At 39.5% G+C, this 24,754-nt stretch overlaps 1 protein-coding gene across 2 annotated transcripts in view; it reads left to right on the plus strand.

Annotated features, from left to right (window-relative positions):
• Window positions 1-1,434: 1,434 nt before the first annotated feature.
• myo1ea (myosin IEa) overlaps window positions 1,435-24,754 on the plus strand; it is a 48,184-nt gene continuing 24,864 nt past the window's right edge. For both annotated transcript variants that reach the window (XM_023406400.2, XM_023406401.2), the window contains exons 1-5: window positions 1,435-1,692; window positions 17,169-17,312; window positions 18,345-18,434; window positions 19,395-19,489; window positions 23,888-23,975. In XM_023406400.2, coding sequence (XP_023262168.1) covers window positions 1,690-1,692; window positions 17,169-17,312; window positions 18,345-18,434; window positions 19,395-19,489; window positions 23,888-23,975 — 420 coding nt within the window. In that variant the 5' untranslated portion in view covers window positions 1,435-1,689. The remainder of the gene's footprint in view (window positions 1,693-17,168; window positions 17,313-18,344; window positions 18,435-19,394; window positions 19,490-23,887; window positions 23,976-24,754) is intronic.

A 24,754-nucleotide genomic window follows, 5' to 3' on the forward strand; every position in this document is an offset into this window, starting at 1 on the left:
CTGCCCTGGCCCATATTTTCAAATGTTTTCATAGAGTCTGCCTTGTCCACTGGGTGGTGACAAAACATTGCACCAACAGCATCACCCTACAGCTGTTTGCTTGCTAGTGTTAGTGCTAGTGTTGTATTTGATTTAAAAGAAGACTTACATATGACACACACACACACACACACACACACACACACACACACACACACACACACACACACACACACACACACTGGGCCTATGTATCGACTGCATACAGAGGCAGCCTGTTAGACAGGTTACACCCAGAGAGTCGCCTCACTGCCCAACATCATTTCAAGGAAAGCCTCAGTCTGGCTGGAGACTGTGAGAAGTGGATACCAGTGCCACCCATGCACTTCAAAAGAGATCTCCCGGAGGTCTTTTGTCTTCAGAGAGAGAAAGGACTGAATTACTGCACAGAATTTAGGAACTTTTAACCTTTTTAAAAAATAATGCAATTTATTACCAACAGTCACATAGAAGATAAACACTGTTATAAATCGAACGACATGAACCAGATATAAACCAGTGATATTGAGACGCTAAGTCACTTGGGATCCCCAGCAGCCATATATGAAGTTCAAATGATTATTCAACAAGCAGCATGTAAAAAGGAAAAGGCATCATGCTTGGAATTATCATTTTATATTTAAACACAGCTCCTGTTGGTCACCGATTAGTTTGACTCTGAAGCACTAAAAGGCTTCATTTGACAAAGAAGACATACAGGTTAAAGTTAAAACTTGGTTTTACAATGTACAGTGGTGGAGTACTGTACTTAAGTACAGTGTGAGCTACTTGTACTTTTCTTGAGTATTTCCATTTCCTGCTACTTTACACCTCTACTCCACTACACTCCAGAGGAAAATACTTACTCTTCACCAATCCCACTACATTTATTTGGTAATTTTAGTAGATTGTTACTTTACTGACTCAGAATAATGATACAAAATATAATTCCCAAATGAATTATGAAGATAAATTCAGTTTTTTATCAAGATAAGATAATTTGATGCTAATAGGCAACTTTTGTGCTTTTACTTCACTATAATTTTGAATGCAGTGAGTTTAGATTCAGTGAGTGAGACTTTTAGAGTATTTCTAACTCAAGTACTTTCTCCACCACTGACAATGTAACCAACATTACTGTATTTCAGGATGTGCTGGAGCTGTGAGCACAGACAGTGAGTAAATAGAGAGTTCATAGTATGAAGGGACTGCGGCTCTATTTCAGTCTGTTGTTAGGAAGTCCCAAAACCGCGCATGCCCAGTTGTTTCACTCCCAGTAACTAATGAATATTTAAGCATATTCCACGTTCGGCGCCCTGTGATTGGACCTTCCGGCTCAGTTTCCTGTGTTATGTTTGAGAGGCGGTTTTTGAGGGCACTGCTCAGCTCCCTCTGTAAATCACTAAGCAGCTCGCTGTTTGGACATTGCTCCGCCGCTGTCAGTGTAAAGACTCACATCTGACCGCGCGATGGACGGACGACACCGATGAGCCAGCCGCATCCATGCTGTCAGGAGTTTATCGGGAATATCGTCTGTAAACGTGGATATTGTCTTCTGGCTTTAGGTTAACCGACTCAGAGTTTTTTGAAACACTTTGAACTTCACTGAGGTTCGCACAAAGACTGGATTGCGGACAGGGAAGACTGCGACTGTTGCGTTGAAGTGAGAGGATGGTGAGTGATATTTACGCTGGCGGAGATATTATGGCACAATTTGTTTTGTACAGTCAATATAAAAAAATATTTAACACTGAGCAATGTTTAATCGATATATATCCCTAGCCAATAATATTCTAAAATTAGACTAAGTTTCCTTAGTTGCCTTGTCATGGAAAACGTAATATTTGTTGGTACTCTGTTTTAATTAGACGTTTATTTTTGGAAGTGCTTTTCTCATATTTATCATGAATCCCACAAGTAGTAACAGTCCTGACAGTCACAGACTTGTTATGGATGCAGTGAAGGTTATTAGAGAAGGCACTGACTGAGTGACATCCAGAGAGATGTCATTTAAAAACATCAGTCAGGTGTATCAGGTGCAGCCATCTTTCAAAAAACCGGTTAGTCTTGGAGGAAGAGGAAGAGGCAGCCAGGGAGCGTGTGTCAGGTGGAGTGTGTCTACTGTGTATGATGTGTGCAGCCTGTTGTGCATTACAGGGAGACAGGTTTTTCCTGGTTACTGAATGCCATTCCTGACACGCCTAGAGCTAAGTTATGGAGGACATTGTGTGGCCTCATCCTTGTGTTTTGGCAACAATTCCTCAAGTCACTGTCCTCTGTGGCAGAAATCCCACTCTGGCTGTTGAACATAATAATACAGCTTGATGCAGCTCTTCAGCACATTCTTACAGCAAGGAGACGGCACTTAACTGAAGGTGTTGTAAATTGCCTCAAGAACACAAAGTATATGTTTGTTTTGGGTTAAAGTTTACCTTCAGGAATATTCTGAAGAACTCAAAATGTCTCTGTACAGTATGTTTCATGCATTACAGCATCTTCAAACCTGTTCACATACACACAATGTCTATTTGAAATAGGCAGGACAGAAACCTGTGAGCATTCTGCCATCTTAAGCGTTGTATGGAACCTGTAGGTCAGGTTACCCAGAGGAAAACCCCAAAGGAGCATTGTCAGCATAACAGAGCTTTTACACTTGAGCCATGACAAAAAATATAAAAGCAAAAAATATATATATATATATATATATATTCATGCAGAATTCCTGCCTTAATTCTGCTTTTGTGAAGCTGTTATCCCTTACACACTCTTTTTGCCTGTGAGCGAATGAACAGCAGCTGTTTTCTCCCTGTGAGGTGACCTAAATGACAGCAGGAAATACTCTATAGCAATGACAGAGTGGTGAATATAATGGTGTTGAGAGATAAAACTTTCATCTCAACTCTTTCAAACAGTTTCTAAGACTTGCTGAAAGTAATGTAGGTTTTGTCTTTAGAGCTTTTTAGAGGAGGTTAAGGATGGTGCCAGCTCATGTAGAGAGTAGAAGAGAGAGAAAACAGTCTGATTGTCATCCTCACTGTCTGGAGTAGCAGACACCAGCATCGCTCGCTGGGTCCTTCTCTGCCAGATGCTGAATAGCAAGTCGGTATGACAGCAGATGGTTTGCATTAGTTTCTCCTACAGGGAGGTGCGTACTGAGCAACCCCCCTCTCCCTTCATTTCAAAGCTGGCGCTCCATTTTCAAACCCATCACTGCTGTAGAGATTTGCTCAGGAATTCAAGCCCTCTCTCTGAAAACAAGACGAACACCCATTCTGTGGACCTGGGGAACTCGTTAGGCTTGTTGCTGTGGTTCAGTACACTCACACTCTCCTCCTGATCAGTTACGTCTTTGTTACAAAGCTACAACTATGCTTTCACTGCTTTACTGTCTGTGATGACGGACCTCTTGAGTGTTGACTTCTGCTGTTGCACTTGTAAATCATTCTGGATAAGCTTATAAACTGCACACTTTAAATGCAAGTTGTCAGCCACCATCAAGTTTTTTCGCTTTCTATCAGTCTTCTTTATGCAGCTCCTGTTTTTTTTCCATTTTCAATGGAAATGTAACCTTCCCACAACTTTTATTATTTAATCTTTAAATTTATTGCAAGCAAGTATTGTAATATTTTTTCCAATTGGAGTAATTGCTGCTTTATTTGTTTATTGTTGTACAGTAGCTGTCATCGCTGCCAAATTAAACATTATAGGGACATAAGACAGTAGCTATGATTTTGTATTGTTTCCACAGAAACCAAAGGCTCCATGGGTGTAGTCACTTACAATAGAAGTATATTTTTATTTATATTCATGTTTCATCATTGAGTTGTCAAGTGGTGACATGAAGACCTCCAGTATTCTTGTACTGTGAAACATGATATTCTGAACGCTGGAAGTGGTGAGGTGGGGAGCACCCATCGGTTTTCTCTCCCTGAGCAGTGTGTGCACCGTGCAACGCAGCTGCACAGCTCAGCTCTGTGTGTATGCTTCAACTTTGTTTTAGAAGTGACTACCAATTGAAGTAATGCTTGTGTTATTGATGAGGAGAGGATGTAGCTACTTCAGCTGATCACCAAAGGTTGTGCATGAAGCAACTAGACAGAGTGCTGTGCAGAGATGAACTGAACTTAATCCTATTTGGTAAATAATTACACAGCTGTAATATTTTATGGAGTTATCATGGGGTGTAAATTTAATCGCACATCAGCTAAAATGTGATGATTCTGAGTTTGCGTTTGCTCAGCATGGAGCAGATAAACACTCCCATCATACTAGCAGATGATTGTCTCTAACAAATTAAAAATCTGTCGGGGGTTAAACCAAATTGTCTTGCTCAGCTGTTATAAGATCATCAAACTCCATGCCTGAACAGACAACTTCTCTTTTACTTTAAAAAGGTAATGTAAAAGACAAATACATGCTGTTGTAAATGTTATGACATTTACATACATAACTACTCCATGTAATGTCCTTTGATGCTTGTTTAGTTTATTTTCCTTGTTCTTAGATCATAAACCACGCAGTGTCCTTTTATAGCTGCCTATTTGCATGTATGACTTCCCTCATCATGGACAGGGAACAAGGTCAGACTCTTGCAGCTGTGCTCCGCTTATCTGCTCTAATAGTTTCCCATTGTCACATGCCAGCCAGTGTTTGGCCTCTGACTCAGTGACTAGCCTCTCACTCTGTCCATTGGAAACTTCATTTGTCTTTATGTTGTCAGTTGCATTAGGTCTGGCCTGTAGATTGCTATTGTTTAACCTTACTTCCTTAAAAAGACACTGTACTAGCACAGGGAATTAAAATGGCTATTATATCATGAATAAAAAAAGTGTGATTTTTATGGTTGATCTTATAAGCAGCTGAATTCTTATAGTGCCTGACATTTTTTGTTTTTCGTTAAGTAGTTTTTCTTTTGTTGCTGTTTGCTCTGCTGAATTGAACATTAGGGCCATGAGTCAAAATGGGTCACCACCTTTGTTTTTGATATTTTTTTTTCCAATCTAGAATCAGTTAAATGGAGACCTGTATTTACCTGAGGGCAGTTGTAGGATATTTAAATGTATATCTTTAAATAATAGAGTTGCACATGCGTAATTTTGGTACAGGCAATCTTGGAAGAAGTCACAGGAGCGAAGACAGTGATCAATGAGGAACAAGAGCAGAGTTAAAGCTTTTTAAAGGTTTGTCAGCCTTTGTATAGAAAGGCATGAATGAACTGACTGGAAACAAAAGTCAAAATTAGCTGGTTTGAATTAGTTGTCTTTTCTGGCACATGTCCCATGGCAGGGCTGAGTCAGCGCATTTCTTTGTGGAATCATGCAGTGACCCGAGCGTCAAAATAGTATCCTCTTGAACTTGATGTTATTTTCATTCATAAACACTACTGTATTATATACATGCACCAGGCCAGCTAAATAAACTGTAAGAGTAAAAATGAATGGCATTAATAGATGGTACATTACAAACTAAGTTTAGATTCCTGCCTGTAGCTGAATGACAGAGACCACATGAGCTTTTTCCTTAGCTGTATTTATCAGTTGGCTATTTGCAACTCCTTGTCATGCAGAATTCAGTAGCAAAGATATCAATATGGGTCATGACTGGACTCTAATGTTATCATGTAATCACTTTAATTCTCCATGTGGATTTCTCTTTTTGTGAATAATAATATCACTAACAGGCCAAAACAAAGTACTTGGATATGATCAGCACTGGGTTTGGCTGCTTCTGTTGGATTCCTGTCATCATTGACAGAAGTGGTTATTTACAGCAGCTAGGGTCACAATAAAATTAATAAAACTGAATGCATTTCCAAAATGAAAATCCTGGACCTTTCTGTTGTTAAACTTCATCCTCATATGCATTCCAGCTGGGTAACATATACCGTGTAACATGCCCTTAACAGGACATTCACCAACTCTGTTTTCTGATTGAAATGGGCTGCCTGTAGTGTTTGTAGTTTTTATACTTTGATGCACTTCTTCTTTTTATTATCTATAGTTTCATATAGGCTCCTTTTCCAAAGTAGCAGACATTTCTTGCCCTCCTTTTTTGGATACTCAGGACTAGCACATCTGTATTTTTATTGAACACTTTTAGTTCTGCTCTTTAATTAGAAGAATTACAGTATACGCTATCAACCAGTGCAGACTGGTGCTCCCACATACTGGGAAGCAGCTAAGTGATTTTGTTTGTGCTGTCAGTGTATGAATTAAACAGCTGAGTCATTCTTTTAGCTGCATTATTACTGTGTTCACTTTGGTGGAGTGCATAAAGTCAACGTCATTAAACTCACATTCATCATACGCATGTACCACACCCTTTCACCCATTGAACCTGCAGTTGAAAACACTAATGCGCTTGTGGTCACAGTCCTAAATATGTAGTCCGGAGTTTATTTTTTTGTTGCAGATACAGTAAGAAAGATTAACAACAGTACTGTCATGGTGATCTATCACAGTTCTGTTTGATCTTGTCATAAAACCTCCTGTAGCTTTTGGACAAACTTAAAACTCTGGAAAACAAGTGTTGTTTACTGAAACCACATAGTCAGGAAAATACATTCTTGCTCTTAGGTTAAAGCAGAGGACTGACCTTGTCTGACCTTTGTGACCTTTCTCACAGAAACGTGAGGCACCTTTGACCAACGTTAGCTTCTCAGTCTGTAACAGCACTGTACTCAAGATCCAAACAGTTTCAGCTCACAGCAAAAACAATTCCCTTGATTTGCTGTGTTTTTCAGAGCTTTACTTCTGTTTTCTGACTGAATCCTGGAGGTTTATCTGTTTTAATAGATATTATATTTTCCTCAAAAACAGACGCAGTGCTTCTGTTCTGAGTGCAACCATTTGATTCAGCTGGAAGCTCTCCTGGAGACCTTTAAGAGACAATGACTTTCATAATTACAGCTGTTTGATAATGTCAACTGCTGGCTTCTCAGTTCTAACACTAGAGGATCTTTCTGTCAGTGGTTCATCATAAAATAATGGAGGCATTATTATGTAGTCAAAAAGAAAGCAGGGCCTGATATGATATGATCAGAGCCATGGTTGTTAAATTTTTAACAACCCACTTTAAAAGATTTATTCTCTAAATGCTAGATTTTGTCTTTATTGGCTCAGTTTTTTTTTTTTTTTTTGTCAAAACTTAGATCTGACGATCGGTCCATGATTCTCATTTTTAGCTTCTAAGAAGTGAAGAATGTGTTGAAATAATTCATGAGCTGCAGGAAACACAGGCAGTCCTGCCAGGTTTTGTGGCATTTTACCAAACCAAGTACTGCTTTGTTGTTACACACAATTCACTATGTCAAGTTTCTCCTCTATCTTTAGTTTTAGATGAAAAGAGTGCAATTTGTGTCTTAACATGTATTCAGCTGCTATGAGAGAAGATGCTGATTTGGATTTCCACTGTAGATGGTTTGTCTACATTCAACCACTACTTAGACTGCTTTCAAAAGATATTTAAAAAGAAATACAGAATTCTGAGACATGTTTCTTGTCTAGGATTTCAGCTGAGCTCCACCCTAAACCACATTTCCTTTGATATCACATTTTATTAGGAACCTTACTGCTGTTGTCACCCATTTAAGAGATGGGTTCAGTTTGAGATGTGTAAAACAAGCAGCTCTCAAGCTCTCAAGAAAAGTGCTGTTACTGTGAAGCTGAAGCTTTGTGTAGTTCAGTCTGAGACGTGTTAAAAGTCATCCAGTATCTGTTTACACTTGATCATTATGTCCTCTTTCTTTGGGAGGAAAGGTGCCCTGCCCTGCCCTGCAGGCACAGCATTATAACATCATCACAACCACTCAGGTCTCGTGTTACCAAATCCGAGCAGATCAATATTTTTCTTTTCATTCTTCCCTTTTATGTGACCTCTGGCAGTTCAGATAACAGTGTGAGTTATCTAGTCACGGGGAAGGCCTGTTGGTTGCATTATTTATGATGGTGTCCCAATTACATGCAAGTGACCAAGTCACCATTCAAGTTATCACAAGTACAAAGATACCAAGAGAACCGTCTCTGCTCACCACTATCCTCTACTGTATGTGCAGGTGTTCTTTCACGGGATCATTTACAGGAAAAAGTTTTATGTTCACATTTCCATAAATCTCATATTTCCTGTGAATGCACAATTTCCAAAGGTTTTGGTTCCAAGTTTTTGCATTGGTAGGGAAATATTATAACCAGTATGACAATAATTGTCAGGTCAGAGTTGTTTTGATTGACAAGACAATGCTTCTCCAAAGTCTAGTGAGTTTTGGCTCTGACCGCTATAGTGACTGCTTTGTTGCCCCACTGTGTGTGTGGATGTGACTCAGGCAAGCGCTACTGGCATTGTGGCTGTGGTTTAGTGTTGAAAAGGGAATGTCACAGTTTTCACTAATTGTTATTTCTGTGTCCTAGTCAATGTGTGTGAATTTTCAACCGGTTTCCTTAAGTTAGATGTCTAGTGTACGCTTGAACATGTGACTGAACACAAACCCAGTCAGTTAGTATGTTGTAGTTCCACAAATTCAGAGCATGGTTCATTGTCAGCTGAGCAGCGCCAGGTTTTATATCCCGGTGAGATCACAAATTTAAAGTTTAGTTTCTAGCTGAGGCTGGAAGTAGTGCTGTGTTAACAAGCATCATTTGCACTTTCAGATAAATAGGTAGAATTTCCATTAAAGGGTTAGCATTGAAAACAGAAAGTGGTTGTGCCAACTTTTGGCCACACACCATTCAGTGCCATTCAGCCTGGATCATATGCTTGATTCAGCAGTTATTTCCTGATATAGTGAAATATTGATATTTAAGATGCTGGTTTATTGCTTTCTTTTCACTATTAGAATTCTGCAATTGTATGATTCAGTTCTTTCTGGCGATTTCTGCGAAAAAAAACAGATCAATTGATTGCCAGTGATATTCACATGTTTAAAAAGACAACAGTTCATCTCCAATGTTTAATATGCGAGGCTGCAGGCTTCAGAACAGACCTTGCAGACATGTCTGCTTGTTCTGTTGGCAGGCGAAGCGACAGGTTGCCTCCTCTCTTCCTATGTGGTGTTGAGACAAATGTGACTGCATGTTGGCTGTAGTACTACAAAATGTGGATTGGCTTTTACAAACAAGCTTTTGTTTGTCTTTAACTCAGCAGCACAGGACTTGGATTTATAACCTAGAGAGGTGTTAGACAAAGTGAACACACATTATACACACATTATACTACACAGTATTTTATGTAAGTATATGTTTAGCGCTGCCAGAGTTTCAACCTCATTAACAGTTCCAGTTTAGGGATAGTTGTAAGCAACTGTTTTCTGCTCTGTGTAATTCAGTGTGCATTTACTCTTTAATCAAGTTCCAGCCTCATCTGTAGTTTTCAGCATCACTTTAGAGGAAGAGGCTTGTGTGTGTGTGTGTGTGTGTGTGTGTGTGTGTGTGTGTGTGTGTGTGTGTGTGTGTGTGTGTGTGAGAGAGTGTATGTGTGGTGTCACACAGCAGCAACGACCCATAGTGTGAGACAGTCTGATCCGGTTTGAACTTCTGACACACACACACACACACACACACACACACACACACACTACTTCTGCTACTGAGTTTCTACTCTGTTTCTCATCATTGTTTATCTTCCTCGTCTACCTTGGAGAGGCAAACCATCCCAGTCAGCAGTTTTATCAGCATCTGGCCTGATTATACATAGTGAGTGAGCTTGGACAAAGTGCAGACGCAAGCAACAGAGACCAGGTGGAAATTCTGTTTAGAGAGTCATACATCCTTAAGCTCTTTTTAGGTAAGATCCAACCAAATATGTTTTGGATTCCACCAAGAGGGGAAAAACAATCTGTCAAAATCAACCCATACGTTCTTGCTGTGAATGTGTGTTGGAGCTATTCCCTGACTTCTTTTGGCACAGTTTAGGAGTGGACAGTCTTGGGAGCAGTTATAGCCCTTTTAGTATTTTAGTGTCCACTAGTCATACTAGACTGGTGAATTGCGTGAATGGTCATTTGTCTCCATTTGTCAGCCCTGTGACTAACTGGCGACCGGTTGAGGGTGTGCCTTGCTTCTTGTCCAGGGATTAGCGGGTATGACTAATGGATGGATGGATAGATGAATAATAGTATTACTGGGAAAAAAGAATAACACATGACACAAATATCCAATGGTTACTGTTTGATCAGTGTTTTTACAAGGTTAAAACAATTTAATGCAAATTATATTCAGTTCTTTGCACTATACCATATTTTGAAGCGTACCATATTCTTGCTTCATAGCAGTGAACTTGCATCTGTTTCAGCCTTTTTTAGTGATGGGTAATCCATCAAAGCAGACATTTTTTGTGCCTTTTTTTTTTTTTTTAGATACAATAGATACCATATGACTCTGTGATAACACAGGGACTGTTTTGAAAAGTAGTCTTTTTTGGTGAATTCAAGGAAGCTCAGAAATTTCATAATTAAAGAGTCGACTTAAAAAGCATTGCATTCACAGGGTTTCCAAGTTTTAGGATTGTTGGAAAAGTAAAGCCAGGGAGACAAACAATAAGTGATCTACAACATCAGGAAAAGGATGATGTCAATTTGGTTGTCAGACATTAAAAAAGTTATTCTTAGGTTGGAGTGTAAAGTTTCCTAGAAATGTTTCACCCTATCAATGAGCGAAGTACTGTGTGACAGTTCTGTAACTTTGTCAAACAAAATAAAGCTGATTCACTGTTCATTATCATGGACTGTCAGTCACAAGCAAGATTTAAGTCTCTGTACTTCGATTTTCATACTGGAAAGAAAAGAACTGCTGGCAGTGGCTGCCTTGAAGGTAGGAAATCATTAAAAAAACCTTATGTAAATGTAGCATAAAGAATACATGATTGGATGTTAATGGACTAAAACACGCAAAACCACTGGTATGGTGCACGAACGAGTGTGGAAGCAACTTTTGTTCTACAACATTTTAGATGCACGAACCAGTAAGAACTGGAGGCCAAATCAGTGAAAATCACAGATATATTTCCATATTAAATGGACATCCTGAGAGAGTATTAATGACCTGTGAATCATTGTTGTCTAGTGTTAGACTGTGTAATGATAAGACGTGCTAATCATGTCGGGAGCGATAGCAGATTTCCAGTCTGGTGTTTTTAATTTAATTTGCTGTTGATGCTGAGGCAACACTTTTCTCTACATCTGGTTCACAGATTCCCACAGAAAACCCATTACAAAAATTACAAAAAGTAGGTATAAATGAGAGCATTTATAAAAATCCCTCCATAGGTTACCAAAACAAAACAAAAAACACAATGAATTTCATGGGGCCGAGAGTCTCTTTGGAAACTCTTTGGACTTGTTCACTATGGCTGGAATTATCCTTAATTTGTGCTTTAATTTGTGACACATGTTTACCAAATTAGAGTACTTGGGTCTTTGTTCTTGGCTCTTTCGGCAGCAGCCTTTTCATCACACAGTCATCAGCGAGCGCTGATAGTAATTTGGAAATAGCCATCACATCTGAATCACTGCTGCTGGCCAGTTGTTGAGTGTCCTATATCCATAGCCATCTCTAGCGTTTTCTTTTGACCACCACTTGCCTTTCACCTTTTCTAGAGGAAAAAAGAGATGAAGTTTGAGATTTAAAGACGGTAATATATTGTTATACAGATACCAGTGCATATAAGAAATAGATGGACTGTACAAGGTCTTTTTTTTAGATTAAAATTATTCCACAACACAACCACAATAACATATGCTGTATGTGTATATCGACATGTCTCCATGGTAAGATATTTTGACAGCAATGACTTTAAAAATCAGGTCAAGTAAGCTGTTACATGGTGGCACCACTAATCTTATACATGAGGGCTTATCAGACATGGGGTCTCTCCACTACTACAGTCTGTTCTAGGCCGAAGTCAAATCATATCCACCGAAATGCTTGGTGGGGCACTTTCCTTTAGTACATGACCTATTAGTCTGCCTTGTAGCACTAAAAAGGATGTTTTTAAACCTGATTTAGCTTCAAAGGCTTCAATTAATATAACGTATGTACTTTGCTTTATTAAAAATGCCTTTTCTAGTCTGATGATGACGAACAGGAGACTTGGCGTGTTTCTGTACAGAAACTCAACCTGTTTGTGGGACAAATAAGGCCTCAGTTGTTTAGATATTTGTCCAGTATTCGATTTACTTTCATTACTTGTTTCAAAGCTGTGCGATTTCTCCAGACTTTTGGTACAGGGTGATTAACGACTATACTTGCTTCTTATTTTAGAAGAGAGGAATTCGTTCTCATGGCTTTTGTCCAGATTTGTCTCGGAGGGCAGAGCAGAAACGTAGTCCTAACACATGGTGGACTGTGTGTCAAATCCTGGTGTGGAAAAGGAGAACGACGCAGAAGGGAGAAATGAGGGGAAAAGTGCCGCTTATGATACTGAATCAAACCCAGCCATTTCCTGTACACCGAGCCAGAGCTGCTCAGCACTCTCCATATATGGTAATGGTATTTGCATGAAGGGAAAGCCTGGGCTTATAGATCAGGACTGGTGTTGAAATTCCTTTGTATTAACTTCTGGGAAAAGGTCTGGTCCTGGAGTTTTTTTTTTTTTTGTTGGTGATCTGATTATCTTCGATTACCAGAGGGAAAACTAATCAACACAAAACTGCCCTCTCTGATTTTTATTATACTTCCATTATTAACTGTTGCCATGATACTTGTCAAACTATCATATATTTAGATCTTCTTATCACTGTGTTTTGGTGATATCAGATGCTCACTTCTTTACTGCGTCTGTGTGTTGCTAAGTTGTGTGGTTCCATGGCGATGGTGTTGTTATGGCCACCGTAGTCACCAGTTGTGCCAGATGTCCCCTGTGTATGTGTGTGTATTTGTGTGTATTTGTGTTTGTCTGTCTGTGTCTGCACTCATACTCCACCACAGACCTACAGTAACTCGGATTTCCTTTAATCCGAGCCAAAGAGATTTTTCTTGTCATAACTGACAGCTAAATGAGAGAAAATACATCCCATGATATCTGCATTTTTGGAGGATTACTGGTTTGATATAGAACGACTTTGGTCAGTTAAACACCTACAGGACTTCATCTCCCTGAGCACTTGTATGTGAATAGATGAATCTTCTTCTTCTGCTTTAGCCGCCTGTAAATTTAATCGTTAGTTATTTATTGTAATACAAACTTCTGCTATTTAGTTTTTACTCTAATACACAGTGTTTGTGTTGTTAGGTGTTTTTTCTCCCAAGTCAGTATATCTAATTCCCCTTATAGACATTAATAAAGTTGTATGCATATGCAACATCTGCATACTTCAGCAACATCACAGTGTAACTTTAGGTTTAAAAAAAGAAATCTTGTCAGCAACATTACAGGAAAATCCATAATTCAGTAAAACACTTAGGAAAAGGTTAATGTCTCCACCATTTTCCACATTCATAAAAGTACATTTTGTTACGATGGTGAAACATCTGCTGTTAGTGCAAAATATTACTGTGTTGTTAGCTTTTCACACCAAGTGTCTGGATTCAAACTGACGGAGCAGTTTAAATTTAATGGCTGTATGGAGAAGCGTTTTCATGAATAGTTACTGATTTAAAATCTGCAGAACAGAAATGAAATGTCTCTGTAGGGGAAGTGACCCCCTCACCCCAACAGCCATACTACATTCACTCGAGTGTAACGACCCTTCGACCCCCGGTTGCTCTGGTGCGGCTCCGCAGCCAGCAGCAGAGGAGTGCGGTTGATTCGGGCACCTCCCAGACGTCTTTGTGTGTATGTGTGCAGCCCTCTTTCCCTGTGCAGCTATTGCCTTAGTCCACTCCTGTGAGTTAGAATATTTTCTTTCTCCTCGTGCCTCATTAAACAAGGCCTAAGTCAAAACAGATGAAACAATCCTCAGAATACTTGACATTTACCTCCTACGTCTCCAGCTTATTACCTCTCCCTTCTTAAATCTGCACACTATCATTCCAGACATAGCAGAGAGAGAGGTTAAATATAGCACGTTCAATTGTTTTCACTTCGTGGTTGGGCCAGCACTCTCTTAACTGTAGACTTTTACGGAAAAGGTTTTCATCTGTTTTCATCTGCTGATGCACTACTTTTAATAAGTAGGTGGCAGCAAAAGGATACCTAGTAATTCCCTGAATAAAAAGAACATTTGGTGATATAAAGACCAGTAAATACAGGGTTCTGGTTGTGCTGGTTCTGGACATCATTGAGGCCCAGTCAGCCCCTCAGAGGACAAAGTAAACTCAAATATACACAAATCTATTCCGAAAGATCAGCATCCACATCCACAATCTTCAGACCAAACATTTACATTTAGCCTTAAACTTTCTTATTACACTTAAATTACCCTTAATATTCACCCAATGTTATAAGTAATGGACTTGATTTACTTAATACTGTCATTCTGTGTCTTTATTTTATACTATCTCTGCTTCTGTCTATAAATGACTCCTACTGAATCCTGAGAGGGATTTCTTCTCTGTGGCTCTTCTCGAGGTTTCTCCCTTTTTACCTTTAGGAAGTTTTACTTTATCTGTATCAAGGGTTTTATAGATTGTAGGGCACCCCAAGACAAAATTTTGGATTTTGGGTTAAAAGAGCAAAACTGACTTGAATTTAATACTTTTAGATTTTTGGTCTGCCACTGGTGTGCCACTTGGTCTGCAAGTGTTCAAGTACATTTGTGTGTTTTTTTGCCTGTTTCTCTTCGTGGCTTCTTTCTTTACATCATGAATTTGCTTCTTTAACTCCTTGAAACTCCCTGACATCACCCTGTCATCGTTGCTAAGGAAGGAAGGAAGTCAGCATCTCCCTCTGCCGCACCTAAAAAGCTGTAAAACATGTTAATGGGTGTGATCTGGAGAATTAATCAAGCTATAATTTGCTGCTTCCCTCCTGAGGGTAAATACCCGCTGAATTAAGCCGAAAAGCTGTTAACATTCCTCGCCATCTTCCATGCTATGACCGAGTCTGTAAAGTGGTTTTAATTTTGCTGTTGTAAAGAATAAAGTCACCCCTGAGTATATTAAAAGCTTTCTGGCCCTCCCCCTTGATTTAGTAATTTAAAGTTAATTACTAAAAGCACAATGACTTTCCACTGGTTTATTTTGTGCTGTCGTGTTACTTTACTGTGGTCCTAGATATTTACCAGGGTTTTGTCTTTTTTTTCCACTTTTGTCTTTATTGCTTTTATAATGTACATACACAAATAACTCACTCTCAGAACATGCAACTGCAGAGGGAGTTACATTATACAACTACGATTTGCTCATTAAAACCTTAATAATTCACATTATTGACAATAAAATCATACATTCTAAGCATTATTAATTTTCCCGTTTTCTGCTAAACCCGTTCTTCTTTCACTCTTAGAGAATAAGTCATTTTCTCCATCACAAATATTTCCTGTGCTGTATCTAACCACTGTCCACATGTTGGTGGATCTGTATGAAACTGGTCTCTGGTAACAGCCTTCCTCACAGCTGTGAGGGATTTTGACCAAGTAATTATCTTCCTTCAGCACTTCTATAGTTATATTTCCCAGGTATAAAAGAGAACACTTCTTGGAAATTGTATATCCTAATACGTCATTCAATACTGAGTTCACTCCATCCCTCAATGGCTGTATCTTTGGTCAACTCCAGGGTATGTGTACGATGTGACTATGACCACAATGCCTCCAGTGTGCTTGTTGCCTTATAGGAGTTGTTTGTTTTTTATATCAGGTGTAATTAAGAAACAAATTATATTATATAATATATATTATATTATATTATATTTCCAATTACGTTCTCTCCATCTACTGTATGTGAATATACACATGATCATGATATTCAATTCTTTTTCCTACTTAGGTTCTTCAAAAGTGTAATTTTAGCCTGAAATTCTGTTAAATTATGACAAAGTTTAGAAATAATCCTTGAAGTTTTTTGATAATATTGATTGATCATCTGAAACAAGCCTTGTTTCATCATTTTCCCTGCCTTGCATTTATCATTCACCATTCACAACACAATTTTTTAAAATCATGTCAGGAAAGTGGCCTCATTGGTGGGAGTAACAACAAAATAACTGGATCAACTTTTTATTTATAACAGTTCTGCTGTGATAGGCAACTAGGCTGTGTTACTTTCAACTGTCTGCCATTCTTCATTCACAACACCCAACTAGTGATTAAGGTTAAAACCTGTAAGCAAGGTGTGTTACTTCCACCTAAAGTGACAAAAACGCAATCAATTAGTCAGTTGGCATGGTTTTTGATTGACATTTCGTGATAGGATTGAAAGCTCCAACAAGTGATTGATATTCATTTCAATGTAAAACCTTCATTAAATTTGTTTTCTCATAAAGAATCACCAAAAAGAATATGGGATTATTTAATTTTTTTTAAATGCTACGTCCATTAAAACATTATCTATGTGTTTGCTGCATAAAATACAGTATCTTACTATAGAAGTATCACTGAGGGAAGGATTTTATTTTGTCTCTGACAGTATTGTTTAAACTGCCTCTCAGCTCCTTCCTCTTCCGACACTTCCTCACCAAGGGGGGAGGAAGTCAAGAGTTAACTCGTGTGTTGACTAATGTTCTCGATGCTCTCTGTGGTTCTCCGTCCAGGAGAAAGAGACTCACTCCTCAGAGCACATTATGACCCTTGTCCACAGTAGCCAGACACCACTGACTCATAGCGCATGATGAATGACCTCAGTTCTCCAGAGACTCACTCAGCTAGAACAAAAACTGGAATGTAGGGAGAAACCAAATTGTTAGGATGTGGATAAAAGCTGGCTCAGAGCATCTTTAACACTTGGACAAATAACACAAAGCACTTCTGGGAATCTGACCTTGCACTATTTCAAAGTAAACATGGCTCATCATGCTGCTGGGATCAGAAAATGTGAACACTTAAGAGGTTTTTGCTTTAGTGATAATAACCATTTTCCCCTTGGCTTTCACTTTGTCTGATTATCTCAACAGTGTGATAAAACCACACCACCTCCACCTCTCAGTGTGCTTTAAAGCCACAGTTCCTTCATGTAGCTGTGTGGCCTTGACGTCAGACTCTTCATCTGTCCGTACCATCTCATTGTGTCTTTCTCAATGAACTAACAATTGTACATTGTGTGTGTGTGTGTGTTTTGTTGCAGGGGAGCCGGGGGCACTACCGGTACCACTGGCAGAGCCACAATGTCAAACACAGCGGTGTGGATGACATGGTGCTGCTCAGCAAGATCAATGAGGACGCCATCGTGGACAACCTCAAGAAGAGATACATGGATGACTACATCTTTGTATCCTTTGCTCACAATCGTAGTTCACACCCCAGTGATGAATAGTTGAGTCCCATCTCATCGGTGCTATTTCCAGAATAGCTGAATGGTCATTCACAGTGACATAGTAGCAGTGAGTAATAGGTCAGTGTTGGAAGGTAATGCCCTCCCCCTGAGACTCTGCCATGACTAGTGGGGCAAAGGGTCCCTCTGTTCATACCTCCACCCAGACCTCTAAATCCTGCCCCTCACCGATCTCAGATTTACTCCGGTTCTGTCTCACCGTGGTGCAAAATGTCAACAAAACGGTGTGAGGAATAGCAGATTGCATAATGGAGGAATCTTTTTGAATCAGAGCATTGCTGCTGTCTTCTTTGAGTAGCCATCATTTTTTTTTTATTGTGGTAGTGATTAAGACTCATGTGCTGAGGTCTATCATTTTCATGTAGCCATCACACAAATGCTATAGGTGCAGGTTTTTAAAGTATGGCTGTGGCTGCGCACACAAACACGTAAGCCGTTCGTGACGTGAAACGAGTTGATGAATGAATGAATAACCCTTTGAAAAGCGACGCTGAGCATTCTCAAAGCAGCCTATTACATAAACTTCGTCCACGCTCTGGCAGTGCTCAGGATTATGAAGTTTAGTAAATGCCGGCAGTTTTAGGTTCGACAGCTCTGAGTCAGGCCTTTGATTTGGGTCAATAAATAGCCGTAACTGCGAGGTCTCCCTGCCAAGGCTGTGGGTCACTGTAGGCCACCCACAATAGCAGCTTTATTTGCCTTGAGCGGCATTTTGGCTTCAGGGCATAAAACCTCACAGTGTTACATGGCCGGTCTATTCTCTGTTATTTGTAAGCACTGGATACTTATTTAGGCTCAGGCCTGATCATCAGATACTCCGCTGCTGCCCTGTTTCACACTCTGTTGACGTCATGGCAGACTAAGATTAAGTCATTTCTTTCCTATACAGTTACATAATCTCATTGTAAAAAATGATTTGAAACTCTGTTTGCACGTCCAGTCATGACCCTTAATACATAATGTCATCAGACATACATTGGTCCCGTGCTTATCTCCATCAACCCCTTCAAGCAGATGCCGTACTTTGGGGAAAAAGAAATTGAGATGTATCAGGGCGCAGTAAGTAGTCTTCCATCTTTTCTTCAAGGATATGTTTGTATGAATGATGCAAATGACTATAAACACATTTAAGAATCACTGATGTGTTATTGAAATGCCGGGGGTTTAAGTTGGTAACAGTCTGAAGGACAAAGGTTTTTAAATGAACTGAGTAAAATGCAGTGGGAACTTTCCAGCGGGCTGGCGCAGATGTTGCTGTCAGAAACTTGACTCAACCATTGAGAAGGTTTGGCAGCACCTTCACAGAACAGCCTGTTCGAGTCTGCCTTCTCTTGGCCAGCCTGCTGAGAGTGGGCTTGTCTGCTTAAGCCAGGAGCACACTTGAAGACTTTTAAAATCCTGACTGACTGTGAAAACACTCAGCATCACACATGCCAAATTTAACAGTTTGGCAGATTATCGTTGTACATAAGTGCACTGGGTTCAGATTTTCAGAGCGTACCAGCTAAGAATACAAGGAAAAGTCCAGATTTGTTCAGAATACGTTGAAACATTAATGAAGGAGCTAACTTTGTTGCTCCTTTGAAGGGAAACAGATTCGGCAGTGGTAACGTATATTATTTTCAGTACAGACTTATCACAGTCTTGGAAGTAAGTCCTCATGGCCAAAGTGAAGTTAGTACAGAATTTATTCTACATTTCTATTGTCAACAAATACAATGAAAAGACCAAAACCAACCACGTGTTAATCCACCTCTCAATACCTTTGAACAATTCTTTACCCAAACAGAAGTAAACAGGGCATCTGTTGAGGACTATTTTCAGTGGTGGATTAATACACAATTGGTGCACTAGTGAGTATTTGCATATTTGTTGACAGTAAGGAAAATATAGAATATCACCAGAATCATCCTTCAGTGTGTTCCAGGCTTTAGTTTCAGATTAACAACCACCACCACACAGTTTTACAAAAGCTGTTTAAACACTGACTGTAATTAAATTATTTTTGTCAACTCCCAGGCTCAGTATGAGAACCCTCCTCACATCTACGCTCTAGCAGATAACATGTACAGAAACATGATGATCGACCGTGAGAACCAGTGTGTCATCATCAGGTAAGACTTAAATAACATAATTTTCCACGTTCTTCACATATCATGAACTAATGACTTGTGTCAGCCAAAATATGTAGTAGCAGAGAAGTTCTTTATTTAATATGATATCTCTTATGCTCAGTTTGTCCCTTGACCTCTTGTGTAAGTGAGTAAAATTTCTAAATATGCAGGACGGGGAGAGAGTGAGACAAAGACTGGAGATAGTAATCTGTGCAATGTGATCTGTGAGATGTCATAATGAAGCTGAACTGCTGCTGAGCCAGTATAGGTCACGATAATAGTTGGGAGGGGAACAGGGGAACAGACCTAACAGGTTCCACCACATCATTTGGCACAGTTGACTTTCTTTGGTGTTTTTCGATCATATCATCTTCAGCTTTGTTTAAAGGCAAGGTAAGGAAAATGCCCTAATGCCCAAACACGAAAACAATGCAGAGTTCACAGCTGGATCAGGCCTCTGTTAACTCAGGATGTGAGACGGAAACAAAGCAACTGTTATAGTGGCTATTTCTGAAGAACTTCCTGGTTTAAAAAAACAGGAAGAACACCTGCTTGATCTTTGGTCCTGAACCACTCTCTCCTCATGTATTTGGGGATTCTTTAAGTACTTTAACAGTCTGTTTGAGTTTGTTGGTGAATGTGTTTTAAGCTACAGAGCTGTATAGGGAAAAGTGTGGTGTCATGATTGGGGCTTTATGCTATGGCTATGGTCCAGTCACCTGAGCAGCGTGGTTACTATAGTGCTTACCTCATGATGAATGACCCCTGCTTCAGCACTTTCACCCGTTGTTTGGACAGCCAGCAATTGCTAGTTCAGTTTCCCACATAAAGGCACTGAGGTGGACTTTGTGATTGACTAAATCAGCAAACAAAAGCATGGAAATGGTTTTATGATGAACCAGGTCTCAGCAAACAAAGGCAGCTATGAACTGCTGGCCAGGCAGTGTGGTCAGCATCGGCCTGTGCTAGCGCTTTTTCACATTTACTAAGAAAATGTGTGAATTAACTGTAAGGGGAATTCAGGATGAAGTGGTTTTGACTACACTTGTTGGGAAATTGTGACTTTCCCCGTTTTTGTTCAATTTCAACACGCCTCTCAGTTTATCTGTTGCCATCTACTTACTACAGCATGTGACTGATGTGACTATGCTCAGAAATCTCGAGCTGGTATGTGTAGTTGGTGTTATCAGTTTGGCACTCCTCATCAAACTATTAGATGACATCAGGCCCATGACATCTTCCAAAAGTTTGAGAACCAACTTCTTCACATCTCCTCCCAGGACAAATAAGACCATGGTCCTGTTAGAAAAACATTTTTGTGTTCCTTAAAGGGGGATTCATTTTCAGTCTTTCTGTCAGCATGTCACCCAAACAACAGCTCCATAATCCTATAAAAAGCAGGTTTTTTCAGTGTTGGCTGGACCCCTATTTTTTTCTCCTTGTTTTTTTAATGATCGTCCATGAGCTCATTTCCAGACTTGGCTGTGCCAGAGCTGGGTTTGTTATAATAAGACCAGTTTTAAAAAGGACAATGTGTATTGAGAGATTGCCAAGCCCAAGCCCAATAGTATTTATGTAAGTGGCTTTTTCATTTAATTTCCTTCCCAAATTGATCTACTATATTATCAGTCATATCTATGGCTTTTGACCCTTTACTGATGTTTCCTTGTTTTGAAATTGGAAAATTTACCTACATCTAAGTTTGGCATATCAATCTGCCACCTTTTATAGGAATTAAATTATTTGGATGTAAATCAACAAGATATTTAAAATAAGTTGGATTATATTGTTTTGGATAAATAACCAAAGTGCAAGGAAAAGGGCCCATCTTGTTCTTAATATCTGCTGACTCACCAATTTTCAACCTGAACTATTTTATGTATGTATAAAAAAATAATCTAAGCTATGATCTAAACTCAAAATTACACTTACTAGCTTTTTTGAGCTTTTAACCACATCTCTCACAGCCTTCTTCACTCACGTGATAATAGTTGGTCATATATGGAGAGGGGAATCATCCCGAGCTGTCGACTGACTCTTGGTCGATAACTTTGATCCCATCCCAGCTGAAGTGAGTCCATCTCGTTTCACAGATGTAATGTTCCCCACAGCTGGTGCACGTGACGTTGTACGCCACTCCAGTCCTTTTCTCCTTCTTAACTGAGGGCAGCAAATGAATTATTTTAGGTTAAACGGATGATTGATTGTTCTGCTTTGAAATGGCCGACTCAGCAGTTCATAGACTGTATCAGTCAAATGTCTGACTCCTGTTGGCTTGACCAAACACTGGAGCAGAAAATGAGGCCTGGTCAGCAAACACTGAACTTAAGCATGTGTGTAAAACAACAATAAAAGGAGGTGAGGGCGGCATGGAGTAACACTTCTGCTACCAAGCATGTGTCATCATACGATATGTCACATTAATCCTTTTCTACACTGCACATAGATTACCATTTTGAAAGCCCAGATGGTATCAGTACTCCTCCTCCTGTTAGAGCCATTATAAATAAAAATCCACAATGTGAAGGAAATCTATTATCATGTGTCTGCTTCACCCAGTCTGCTCATTTTCTTTCCTAAAATTGGCTGTATTAAAAAAAAAACTGCTTTAACAAAGGTATAGCTTCAAAAGTCTGCACAAACACAAACTGGTTGATTGTTTGTTCGTCATTTAAAGTTTGACGAGAGATTTCAACTTCCCCAACTCCATCCTCTTGTTTTGGACTGGTAGATTGAGCCTTAAAACAGATGGACAAAGGCTCCTGTAGCTTGAATACAAGGAGAGGTTGATGTTTTTAAGGTGCGAGGCAAAATCTTAAGAGTCTGCTTGAACTTACTGGACGTACAACTTCAACTAGTTCTGTGGGAACGCGGTGCACCTAAAACCGCTGGAACTAGAACTCAGTGTTGGCTGTGCATCCTCCTCATGGCTAGTGGCTGTAATGCCTCATGAAAGTTAATGTTTAATCCTCCCTGCTTCTGCATTGCATTTTTAAGCCATGTCCTTGTTTGGTTAATAAATCTCTGCGGAAGTTAACAATGCCTTTCAGCACTTTAGCTCCTTAACAATGAGACTCGCCCCTCTGAGGACTCGGAATGGGACTCAAACTCCCAGCAACTTGTGCTGAAAATAGCTCTTCAGAGAATAACTTGCAGGAGTAGAAACAATGCTCTCAGATGGAGCTCAGGAGGGTTTTCTGGCATTAAAACTTGATATGCTGAAACTCATCATATATTTGTTCCCCCGACTCTTGTTACTTGGGTCTTCTGCAGCGGGGTATCCCAGACAATGCTGAGGATTTGGAAGAAACGAGGAGGTATATAGGGGGGAGGGTTACAACCATATAGAGACTGCTGTGTAATAGAGTGGCTCTCATGACTTCCTCTGGCAGCCTCTAACAGTCTGCAGCTGTGTTTCTCACAGAGGCATTACCAACCTGACCCTACTTTAAGGCACAGAAAGAAAAACAGACTCCACTGTCATGCGCTGCCAAACCACATATGTCAAAATAAGTATGACCCTGGCAAAGTGAAAGGCAAGGAGGAAAATAGACAAGTGTAGGGTGAGGGAAGAGAGATATGGGAAAAAAATCTGTAAATGTGACAAAACAGAATAAATGTCCTTATTACTGCAGCATTCATCTGCCCAGATGTGCTGTAGCCAATCACTCATTTAGCGTCTTGAGTTGAAATTTGCTTCTAGTTGCTTCTAATTGTACAAAATACATGTTGGTTGATATAGAAAATGGAGGTTGTACACATGAAATCTGTTTATTCAGCAGATTCACTGTGACTGAACGTCCAGCTCATCTTTGCTTAGGTGGAAACACAAATACACACTGACACATACATAAACCTGCAAAGTGGTGAATTGCAATTATGAATGCAACAGTTGTGACTTGACTTAAAGCAGATTTTGACCATTCAAATGAGGAATATGTACATATAATATCTTGATAGGTTGGATCTCAAAAGTAACCTCAAATATCATCATGTCAGTATTTACCGCATTCAGTAGCTCTAAGCCTCCTGTTTGCTGCTGTGTGTTCAGAAAAAACATGTAAACAAACCACCTACAGCTTGAAAAAACATAATCAGAAGTGTGTTTTTGAATATGAATGTACAGTAAAGATCTGCGCTCTACTCTCTTCCTTATGAAGTGTAATGCACAGGTGGTAAATGCTTAAAGTATTATTTAATTGACATATGTTATTTGTTCGACATCAGACCACACGCAGGCGGCAGTGATACATTGTCATAAGACTGATTAGGCAACAAGATTAAAACGCACAATAGCTGCCATAGGCTATAATACCAAAGAACCACTCAGGTGCACATGCCTCACTTAACCTGATGTCTGAGCATATACTCATGTGTCTCATTCCGTCTCTTTTTCAGTGGAGAGAGCGGAGCAGGGAAGACTGTGGCGGCCAAATATATCATGGGCTACATCTCCAGAGTGTCAGGGGGTGGACCCAGAGTACAGGTGAGACAAGCTGCTTTTTCTTCTCTCATGTAAAAGATGCATGAAACATTTTGAGATTTCTTTTAGATGTTGATGTGCACAGATTGAATATTACATTATGTTGTTGTACTCAAATCTTTTGTTCTGAACTGATAGTAAAAATCAATACTAAGGGAAATTAAAATCAAATTAAATGTGAAAAACTTGAGGGGATATTAGTTGAAAATGAATATATTACTGCTCCACAAATGCGTTGCTAAAGCTGAAACTCCCCGTATAATGACAGGAAAAGCATTTGCAAAATTCATTTATTAAGGAAAAATCTGGTCAGTGACTTTCTCCCAGCATCCATACTTGAAGTCTGTGGATGGTTTCCTCATCATCACTTTCAGTGTAGTTAAAACGTATTGAATCATTCAACATGTGACTTTTCAAATTATATCATTCTAGATAAATAACAAAATAATTTATTATATTATAATTGGTCAGTCCTGCTTGTAGAATCATTAACAAATTGAGCATGATTTGTAATATCACTGCACACTTCTAACAACCTGTTGCTACTTCATTCCTGCACTTGCAACGCCCCTCACATCCAGTCCTCGTCTTATCACCCTCATCCTCATACAGTGCCCTGTTATCAGCCCATCAGCAGCCTCTTGTTCACCCAGCCCCCTTCAGCCACCTGGCAGCCCCCCAAACCGGCAGATGTCCAGTTCCTAAGCTCGATAAAGATCTAAAGTTTGATGAGGAAATGCCTGCACCATGATGGCAGTGGGATTTTTTTTTTTTTTTTTTTT

The sequence above is a fragment of the Seriola lalandi genome, unplaced genomic scaffold, assembly GCF_002814215.2.
Source record: "Seriola lalandi dorsalis isolate HSWRI2012SDOR001 ecotype SW California unplaced genomic scaffold, Sedor1 jcf7180002054306, whole genome shotgun sequence".
Lineage (NCBI taxonomy): Eukaryota > Metazoa > Chordata > Actinopteri > Carangiformes > Carangidae > Seriola > Seriola lalandi.